Consider the following 11,153-nt stretch of genomic DNA (forward strand, 5'->3'; position numbering starts at 1 on the left):
GTTCTTCAATCAGTCATGCACATTGAGATAATTATTATGTCTCCTGATGTCTTTTAGGTCGCCACACACCAACAGTAAACACAGTCAACGGATTTTATTTTTTTTTCCAGATAATATCGATCAGCTGAGCGGTCTGATGGACTTTTCCATATAACCAATCACGTGTCAGCTTTGGCTCAGCTGCTGTCCAATCAGAGACGAGCGCGAGCGGCTTGACCCGCCCACAGACTGGATGCTGGAACGAACGTCATCTGCCTCATACATTTAGCATTAGCCCCCCAAAAATTAGCTCCCTGCTACAAATCAAAGATATAACCCGCCGAATCGAGCGTTTCGTTCTTTTATAGCCGACAGCTTGAATGAGAGTTATTTATTCGGCGCCGGCCGTGTTCACAGCGCCAAACATGTACGCGACGGCGTCGTCGCGGTGCAGAGACATGCTGAAAGGAGAACTGGTCGTGTGAAATGCTGGCTAGCCGAGGGGCGAACGAGGCTAACGCTAACGAGGGCTAAGCCTATCACAACAAGCCGGGCCACTTTAACAGACCTGCCGTGAGCACAACAAGAACGAGGAGGAGGAGGAGGGGGAGGACGGACTCCGTTAATACAAAGTAAGTCAGCCGCGTTGGTGTGTTATCAAAACAAAAACACTCGGGGGAGGGGGGGGGGGACTTGGCTAGCTGGTTGGCTAGCGGTACGAGTGGCCTCGGCGTCACTTGGTGGGGGCTAACAAACTGGAAACCTGTTTTATTGAGTGATGCCTGCGAGTCCTGCGTTGTTGTTGTTGTCGGTCTCTCCTGATGCAGGGTTCGGGATTATCAGTCGCCTGGCTCGCACTCGGTTGGGATGATTTGACGTGAGTTGCCGATGGTTGTTTTCTTGCTAAACGTTATCAGCAGCACACACCTGGGTACTAATTGGCGGAGGGTCTCTGGACCTCTTATTCACGCGCAAATCGGTTGGCGATTTGCATTTTGCGGGATATTTTCACACTCTACATACGGCCCCTGGGAGTGTTGGTGCGTTCGTTTGAGAACAGGTATAGTTTTATCCTGGATTATAGTGTTGCAGTTCAGGCCATCTCACCCGAGACCAACTGTGTGAGCGCTTTACATTGTTAATAACGTACACACACACACACACACACCAATGCACACCAATTAATGGAGGCTGCATTCACGGAAGTGTCAATCCAGTATGAGCTATTTGGGGTTCAGTGTGTTTCTCAAGGACACATTGGCAGGTGGAAGGGTGGAGATGGGAATCTCCAGCAAATCTCCCATAGGAAGATGACCTCTCCACCAACCGAGCCATGCCGCCCCATTAGTCAAGACCGAATAGAGACCAGCAGATCCAAAGACAAGACCAAGATTTTAAAGAACCGAGTCAAGACCAAGACCTGAGCATCCCAAGACCAAGACTTTACGGTACCAAGACCGAATCAAGATCAAGACAAAAAACAGTGCATCCCAAGACCAGGCCTTTAAGTGTCTAAAACCGATTCAAAACTCGGACCAGAGCATCACAAGATGAAGACTTTAAGCCACCAACAATAAGTCAAGACCTTAATAATGTGATCACAAAGCCAGTACTACACTACTGGATTAGAACATAACCAAACTCGAACCCTTAAAATGAATGGCTGTTGTGAAGTTGTATATCTGTAACAAGTGTGACAATATTTTTTTATTTTGGTTGTTATCATTATTAAATTAGACCATAAAGATGCTTCCCATGCACCAATGATGTAATTACAAATCATTTTCTGTAATTTGCATACTTTGACACCCCAAATCATACATAATTACAAGCCCTCGTTCATGTAAGCCATGAGTCTTCATTTGTATGTATTAGACACTGTAATATTTATGACAAAATCCCCGGAATGCTGAATAAAACAAGTCTAAACGGTTTCTAATACCGGAGATTTTGTGTGGGCTAACTATAAATTGTGTATGAGTAACTTGTGCTGAAACAACTACTACCGTATTTAGAAACTATGAAATTATGTGGCGTCAAAAGTTCTGGGAGGAAAAAAATGGAAAAATCTAGGTTGACAGTGTGTGTGAATTCTGATGAAGTCCAGTGCAGGAATCAACTTGTTTTACTGGTGTGCTGTGGCCTTGTTGCATTGTTAATGTGTGTTTGGCTGTGCATGTGTGTGACAGTGTGTTCCAGAAATGGCAGCTTCATCAGGGGCATGTTTGTGTTGGCAGCTTGATGTGAAATCCTGCACTGGCCATGCCGTTTTAGCCCATGACTGATGTGAGTCTATGAGTTTGTTCAGAGGTATTATTTGCCCCTTGTGTTGACTGAATCACACAGTTGCTGGCTCAAAAGCTGAGAATAACTGAAAATACATTTGTGCCAAGAGGGTGTGCCTGAACAAAGCAAAGTAAGAGAGAATCTGTTTTTTTTTCTTCTTCCTTTTCTTCTCTTTTACTGTAAATACCAGCTAATGTGTGCTAGGATGTGTCAACTACTGTTGACTCTTAAGTTTTAGTTTACTTTCTTCATTGCAAACTCAGCTTTTGAGTTGCTGGAGTCAAATTGAAGGCAGGTTTCTTCTAGAGGGAGCAGGTACATACACGTACAGTCAAGCTCCTCACGTCACGGTAAAATACAACATGGCACATTTACTTTCCTACTCTTTGGCTGCAGTCTGGTCAAGAAATGGCTTCATCGTCCCAGAGGCTACTTCTTCCCCCGGAGAATACTGACGTCGTCTGTTCAAAGAGTGCCCGTTCCAGGAAACTGGTGGCTTCTGCTTCAACTTAAAAAATGAGTCATCCAAGTGAGAGATCTGTTTGTTCAACCTGTCTATTTTGTTAATGTCAGAGAACATAATTGTGTGGGTTAAAAAAAAAAAAGGTTTCACTTTAGTCACTCTTTACCATAACGGACGACCGTGCGTTGCACAATCGGTTCTCTATATCCAGTAAGGTGATCTTGGCTTTCTTAAAAGCGGATGTGGTACTTTATAAGCAGAAAGATGCTCAGATGCTTTGAAGACAATCAAAGTGCGCCAGTATGCAATATATTATTTTAACATGCACGCATACAAGCAGTACTGGCATTTCACACCAGCATTTTAAATGTTTTCATTGGACTTGTTTACACTGCACATCTTGATGCTCAATTCCTTTTTTGTATTATTATTTTTTATTGTATTTCCTGGGATTCATTTGCATTATATTTTAAACGCGCCCTTGCGTCGAGCCCATGCGCAGAAGATGCCGTTGACAGAAGTAAATATGGATGGCACGCCGGTCAGCACCGGGGTTGCCAGATGTGAGTCACCGTTTCCAGTCCAAACAACGTAAAACTCACACACCTCAATACAAACCAGTTGAAATCTCAGCCTGTGTAGGTATCCTGTTAAAACCATAAACTATTATATGTGTAATAAAGAGCACGCCATAAATACACAAATGCATAAAACAAACCAAAGTTTAAAGGTAAGAGAGTTTGGCTGGGGGGGGATACCAGTCAACGGTGTGACACCTGGGTCTGGTGTGAAAAAAAAAAAAAATCAGAATTAGAGCTTTCACATGGCTAAAAAAAACAGGTCAGATATGAGTCACTTGTGAGCAAAAATTCAGAATTGGGTCGCATTTCCGTGCAGTGTGAACGTGCCCCAAGTACATAAGTTAAACTTAATTCATTAAGATTTAATTAGAGGTGTTCAGTTAGCACATTCTGAGCCCACAATAATCAAAGTGCTCCAGACTGACCAACGGTTTGAATGTATGACTGCCTGTCTGTGTTTGTCTTCGCTCAGTCAGCCGGGATCGACTCCAGCGCCCTGAGACACCGGCTCTGCTGAAAGCACCACAGAAAATGGATTGATTGAAACGCACTCCTTTCTTTTATGCACTAAACATTTCCTGAGGTTAATATCTTAACCTGAGGATACATTAAAGACTCAAACACAACAAATAAAATATACACTGGTGTCAGCCAGTTGAACGTCACAAGGACGTTAACAATCTTCACGTGGGAATTTGTTGATCAGTCATGCTGGGGAGGGGGGGGGAATCTACGTTTAAACAACGAAGGTTTTGCATGCTTCAATCCTACCAAGTAGTTCAAGTGTCTGATTCAAGTTAGCATGCAACAAACATGGAAAACCTTGTTACGAAATGCTTGTTACGAGCTGCAACTCTTTTATCTGTCGCACTCGGACAACAGGTTAGATAGACAGTGACGGGATCCCCCTCGAATTATTCTCATGTCATCGTGTTGACTCGCGGTCGGCCTCAAACGCTTCATTGTTCAGTTCCGTCACCGGTCATTCTCCACCAAACACAATGTCGGTGCACATTTTTGAATACTTGCACTGTCGTAATACTATAAACGTGTTGTCACCCGGGAAGGCTCAGTGGGAACCGTGGATGTTAAGTTAGTGGTAGTTCACGGTGGTGTGCAAGCTGTGGCGGGTGCTGTTCACGCTAATCCGGCCCCGTGTGGATCCCATCAGAGGCTGACTGTCAAATTGGGTTAGCTTGTTAAACCTACCCCAGCTCGTCTGAAGGTTGAGAATGGTCGTCGTTCCAGTTGTGAGTCTTAAGCAGCTTTCATCTTTAACACTTGAAAAAGAAGTACACACACACACACACACACACACACACACACACGGCTGCGCAGTGCTCTTGTCACATGCTGCAGCCACTAGCATCGATGACTTGTGTTGCTATGGAAACCACTCAGGTGCCACTCCAAGCTGTGTAGCCATGGAGACTTCAGACTCCGGGTGACGTCATTTCATATCTGCTTGTGCACACATGTGTAATTTGAAGTTGTATACAATATATTATGTTGTGTCGTGTAATTTTGCCTTTACGCGAGACGAGTGGAACGTGACGCGATGTGTGGCCGGGTGTTTCTCAGCCTTTAAATAACAATCACATAACTCGGTACCACGTTGAAGCAGTTGCCAGATCAGCGGGTGAAAGGTCAATTGACCCGTCTTGGGAAACGCCTTGATATTTGCTGAACAATAAGTTAAATGCATCGGTTGCCAAGGTATTAACTGAAGTGGGTTAGCATGGTGATGTTTCTCAGGCCTTTGGTGCGCGTGTGTGGAAGCTGTTGTCTCTCTTCTCAACTGTAAGACTGGCTTTCAAACTGCTTTGATACTGATCATGTAACGTCCTTTTGAAACAAACAAAAAACTGCATCATGACTTTCATCATGCATGAAAAAAATCTTCTAATTAATCATACAAAGACCACCTTTGGTATTGATATTAATTTAAAGATATAAAGACAATTGTCACATTAGATGGATTTGTCTCGTTTCATTTCTTTCATTTTTTTTAAAATATATTTTTAAAACTGAAACTACATGTCAAAGTTTCCATATCTCAGCTATGTGGAATTTTCAAAATTCATGTGTTGAAAGCGCAACGAATCTCTGACCTCGCCTATAATTTGTCACGTCAAAACAAAAAGTTTAGATAAACTATAAGAAAGTTTACACTTTTAACAGATTGATTTGAAATCATTATGTGTATCTGAGGTGGTCAGAGCTTAAGGACACGTAAACACATGATTGGAGAAGCATTTTGTAAGAATATGAATAAACTTGTAGGTTTTTTTTTCCTCTTCATTTTCCTTTTTCAGCAAAAAAATAATTGAAGTGACGCGGTACAGTTAGTCGATTCCTTCATCAATCACATCGACCAGCTGGCACCCCGGGCGTTCGCAATACACCATCTGATGGCCTCCCATTGCCGACTTTGTATCTGCTATGCAGATATATATAGCAGCACAAATACTTGATTCTTATTATTGTTTAGAAAACCCGTCTACCACTCTAATTCACATGTTCAGTAATCTGTTCTCACCAATTTTTGTGTAACTGATTCCCAGTTCATACATTGCAAATCAGCGTTTTGACGTGTGTGTTCTGTTGATTTGATTTAAACTTGTTGAAAGCCTCTGACTTAAAATCGTGGATTCTGAGTAAGAATAAAGCTTTGTGATTTTCATCATTTGTGAGTAGCATAGATAATAAAAACGAGGGCAGATTCTGCAATGAACACTCCATTTATCTCCCCGTAATGCACAAGACTGTGTCATTGCTTGGTAATTAACAAGAGCCGGGCACACGGGTTGTCCCTCTCTCCTCAAGCATCTGGATGTTGCTCTTGTTTCTGGCTAATGCAGGTGAAGCTATTGATAACTCATCCTCTCCATCACTCTGTGGAGCGTGTTAATGCTCTTAATAACCAGCTCAGGCTGGCCAAAGGAGCTTTTACGCTCGCTCCTCAGTCTCTTTAAGCATAAACTAAAGGGGCGGCTATTTGTGGATATGATGAGCAATGACCACTTTTTGGGGGAATTATTTCTTTTGGCCCATAACAGTGGGAAGAAATATACTCATGTTTAAAAGCTCTCTGGATAAGGTTTCAAAAGAAATGTGGTTTATCTGCATGGTTCATCAATGATTGGTAACTTGTTTATGTTGGCTGAGAAGTTGAGTGTACATGTGTGTTTGCACTTGCTTCATTGGAGTATTTTTCTACCTCTATAGTGCATGTTGATGTGAATTGTTGAAGTTTTTCATATAAATATGTAGAAATTGTAGCCTTTTATAGTTGGTATGAGTTTTAGTGAAGGAAGTTTGGTTAATGTTCATTTCAAAAGTCGCGGCAAGGCTCATATTTTCATTTTCGGTCTTAAAAAGCCGTTGGACGTAGTTTTCAAAGTGGTTCGAAGATGTTCCGCTCCTCCTCTGAGAGATTTCATCACCTTTGCACTGATTTTTAGAACTGAAGAAGTCCAGTTGCCTTTTAAGACAAGAATCGGGGACACCAGACCCACATGACTGCTGGTTTCCACTGACAGTAATGGCTTCAGTTCAGAAGTGACTCGAACCATATTTAATTTGATTAGTTTAGCCTGTCCCATATTTTCACTGGAAAACGGCTACTTGGCACACAAACCAAAACTAATAGATACGAAGAAGAAAATGTCACGGGCCGTGACCATTTTTTTCCATGATTGTCGAGCATTGTGAGAATGTATTCGTCCTATATTTCTCCCAGCCAGTCGCTTTAAACTGTGTATTTATGCCATTGTAGTACACGTCTCTCTCTAACTAATCAGTCCAACTGTTGTGCCTTTTATATATATATATATTTTTTTTTTTTTCTCATTATTTATGCGTTGTCTCCCTTTCTTTACAGGTAGCGGTGGGTCTCTCTAGGGCGGAGCCATGGGTGCATTCCTGGACAAGCCCAAAACGGAGAAGCACAACTCGCACGGCGAGGGCAACGGCCTGCGGTATGGGCTGAGCTCCATGCAGGGCTGGCGGGTGGAGATGGAGGACGCTCACACCGCCGTGTTGGGACTCCCCGCCCCCGGCATGACCGACTGGTCTTTTTTCGCCGTGTACGACGGTCACGCCGGCTCAAAGGTCGCCAACTACTGCTCCAAGCATCTCCTGGAACACATCATGACCGCCAGCTTGGGCGCCGGAGGGACACCAGGCTCCCAGGCTGGATCGGACGGCTCCGCCACGGAACCCCCAGCGGCGGGATCTCCCGCGTCGGAGGTGGTGAAAGCCGGGATCCGGACCGGCTTCCTGCGGATCGACGAGCACATGCGCAGCTTTTCGGATCTCCGCAACGGCATGGACCGCAGCGGCTCCACGGCGGTGGGGATTCTCCTGTCCCCCGACCACTTCTTCTTCATTAACTGCGGGGACTCCCGGGCCGTGCTCTACCGCAACTCCAACGTGTGTTTCTCCACACTCGACCACAAGCCTTGCAACCCACGCGAGCGGGAGCGCATCCAGAACGCCGGCGGCTCCGTGATGATTCAGCGGGTCAACGGGTCGCTGGCCGTGTCCAGGGCCCTGGGAGACTACGACTACAAGTGCGTGGATGGAAAGGGCCCCACGGAGCAGCTGGTCAGCCCCGAACCAGAAGTGTTCGTGATGGTCCGGGCGCCGGAGCAGGACCAGTTCGTGATCCTGGCGTGCGACGGCATCTGGGATGTCATGTCCAATGAGGAGCTGTGCGAGTTTGTGAAATCTCGGCTTGAAGTGTGTGATGACCTGGAGAGAGTGTGCAATGAAGTGGTGGACACCTGCCTGCACAAGGTATGCACGGATATTTTTTTTTTCGCAGCGTCAAACACAACCCCCTATTGGCCAAACGCAGCCTGTCAAACTTGGACAATTGTAAACATTTGAACAAAAAACATAACTTTACAAATGTCCTAAGCGTAGTGGACGCAACCCAAGATGAAATCTCAGTATCAGAGTTTGTAAAAACAAAATGCAACAGTTTTGTGTTGTTGACATTTCACTGTACAGGTATTTTGTACCAGAAGCAGTGAACTGAAATGTGTTTTACAACCCTAATCTAGTGTGTTTGCAGAGATATCTTCAAAACTCAATAATGTGGAATCTCAAAAACGTAAATGACTATACTTCTATAGTATTTGATGAATATATATTTGATAATAAATAGTTATATAGCTCTACTACACAGGAATGTTCCCTCACAGCTCCAGTGTCGACTGTCCCAAAGCTTGTCCACAGATCTCTTCCTTTCACCTGCTCTTTTGTTGATTCCTCTTCTCTCCTTCACCTCAGGGAAGTCGGGATAACATGAGTGTCGTGTTGGTGTGTTTGCCCAACGCTCCCCAAGTATCGGAGGAAGCTGTGAGGAAGGAAGCTGAACTCAACAAATACCTGGAGTCTCGAGTGGAAGGTGAGATCGGCCGGATGACGTAAAAGAGCTCTTTTTTTTTTTTTTCTTCGTTCACCAACGTGTTTTAACTTGAAATATCAAGATTCGTTGTTGTTTTAATCCTCATTATTCTAGAATAGTTTCATGTGAATGAGCTTCTAGAGTTGTAGAAGTAGTGGATGAAAGTCAGAAATGAAATTGCAAAATGGTTTGAACAATGTAACCCACCCACGAAAACATGTTGTCAATCACAATATGTATTTTTGCTCATGTGCCGATGGGAAGTTTCTGGTGGATCGCTGCTGATTGTACTTGCTTTTGGAGTCGTTGACAATTGTAGTAGTAATACTGCTCCAAAGGCTTTCTTCTCATGATTCGTCCCCAAAACTCAACCGAGCCCCAGTCCAGCGACTGTGTCGTCTGCTTGAGGCGGATCGGGGGACTTTGCTTATGCTCTGGCGCAAAAGCAGCATCAAGCTGGGCTCTGGCAGGCTGCCAACATGGAGCTGGTTAACGGGGAGCACAGCACCCATTACTATCTTTTGTTTTAAAGAGCACACTTGGCAGGGTAAGGTCAGTAGCAGATCCAGTTTCAGCTGAAAGTGTGTATCTGGAGGTTTATCTTTTCGAGCGACTGGCCCCGCCAAGTTATCTCCAGCCCCCAGCAGAAGAGTGACACCATCATGACCTCCTTTTCCATTCCACTGAGCATCTTCCCTTCTTTTCTGCCCTCTCCGCTCCTCCACAATTCTCTCCCTCGTCGCATCTCCCTTCCTCCACTCGCACGTTATATGGATCGCTTGGTTGGAGTCCCGCTCCCTTCCTCTGGTTGCGTAAGGGCTGAAGCAGCCTTTCTAATAAGCTGCACTGCCCTGGAAACAATTAGCAGTGTTCACCAGCGTGTCACTATTTTATTTAAATGACATTTGTAAAGAACAATGTGGTAAAACTGAGGAAACCAAATCAGCCACGGCAGGTTAATGGTCTCTCCAAAGGTGGGTTCAAATGATTTCCGCTCCAGAATGTCATGTTTTTGAGACGTTTGGCTTGAGGTCTGCCAATACTGGTGGAAAAGTGAAAAGAGTGCTCTGGGTGAACGTTGGCCTGGCCTCCTGCCACTGCCAACTTGGCTGCAGAGCTGGTTCTGTCACCACGTCTCCCTGGCTCTGTCTCACACACACACTCACTCCCACAGGTTCTCCTGTATGGTCTCCATCTTCCCTTCCCTTCCCTCCATTAGTCTTATTCTTTTTGTTCTGTCTCCTCGGTCCTTCTCTTGCTCTCCTCTCGCTCTGCAGATGTTCTTGGCTGTCATGCGCCGCGTAAATACTGACTTGTGTAACGGTGTTGTTTCAGAAATGCTGTCCCGGCCAGGGGACGAGGGCTTTCCAGACCTGGTAACGGTGATGAGGAACCTTTCCACAGACAGCGGCATGCCCACTCTGCCACCAGGAGGGGGTCTTGCCAGCAAGTAAGTCCCCCCCACACACACACACACACACACACAAAAAAGACACACTTTGGATCGCTGTAGTTCAGTGGAGGAGTAATAAAGTCATAAAGTATGGAAGTAAAACTGTGCCATATCAGATTCTGAATTCGAATTTCTAACTCTGAATTTTTTTACCATCGAAATCAGACTTTGAATTTTAAAATCTGTCGCATTTCAAGTACTTATCTTTTTTTTTTTTTGCTTCTGATTTTTTTTCAACATCTAAAAATATTCCGTGTGTAAAAATTCAATGTGTCTAAAAATTCAGCTGCAAAAACAAATTCAGCTGCAAAAAACAAATTCATCCGCAAAAAAACAAATTCAGCTGCGAAAAATTCAGCTGCAAAAAAACAAATTCAGCTGCAAAACAGCCGGAATATCTGTGTCATCAGGACGATGCAATCAATTCCTGTCTCATTCACCCAACATCAACCTACTTCACCCAAACAGAAGTAGCTCAATGCAGAAACCACAGTAGCTGGTGAAGCCGTCCCTCGAGCAGACATCCACACCGAGAGAAGCACAGCACATAAACATATTTAGTCGTGGTTAGGAGGTGGGATCCTGCAGGAAGTGGCGGCTGCGTCGTCCAGACAGGAGCCACGAATACGACAAACCTCGTATCACACCGACCGGTCGTCACCTGCTAAGAGACGTGGCACTCTGGAAAATACAGAATAGTTCTGACGAGAAGGGGAAAATGAAGTTTTCTTCTGCGAATAAGCGATTTGATCGTTATCAGCACATTTGACTGCATATCGGTTTTTTTTTATTCTCACTGCTCCAGCTTGGATGTAGAGTTTGAATGAAACGGCCTGCAGGTACATTGGACTGTGTTCTTCCTGCAGACGCAGTGTTATTGAGGCAGTATACAACCGTCTGAACCCGCACAAGGAGGACGATGGAGTAAGTATCACTTTATTTACTCATTCGCTACATCGATCGAGCAAAGCGCAC

At 44.6% G+C, this 11,153-nt stretch overlaps 1 protein-coding gene across 2 annotated transcripts in view; it reads left to right on the forward strand.

Annotated features, from left to right (window-relative positions):
• The first annotated feature begins 277 nt into the window (after positions 1 to 277).
• Positions 278 to 11,153, forward strand: part of ppm1ba (protein phosphatase, Mg2+/Mn2+ dependent, 1Ba) — a 15,527-nt gene continuing 4,651 nt past the window's right edge. Inside the window, exons 1-5 of one of the 2 annotated variants that reach the window (XM_080508158.1) lie at positions 278 to 611; positions 7,193 to 8,109; positions 8,608 to 8,725; positions 10,061 to 10,175; positions 11,045 to 11,102. In XM_080508158.1, coding sequence (XP_080364284.1) covers positions 7,222 to 8,109; positions 8,608 to 8,725; positions 10,061 to 10,175; positions 11,045 to 11,102 — 1,179 coding nt within the window. In that variant the 5' untranslated portion in view covers positions 278 to 611; positions 7,193 to 7,221. Of the gene's footprint in view, positions 612 to 2,747; positions 2,795 to 7,192; positions 8,110 to 8,607; positions 8,726 to 10,060; positions 10,176 to 11,044; positions 11,103 to 11,153 lie in introns of those variants that run through there. The other variant, XM_080508159.1, reaches the window with a different exon arrangement.

Source organism: Blennius ocellaris (genome assembly GCF_963422515.1).
Source record: "Blennius ocellaris genome assembly, chromosome: 13".
NCBI lineage: Eukaryota > Metazoa > Chordata > Actinopteri > Blenniiformes > Blenniidae > Blennius > Blennius ocellaris.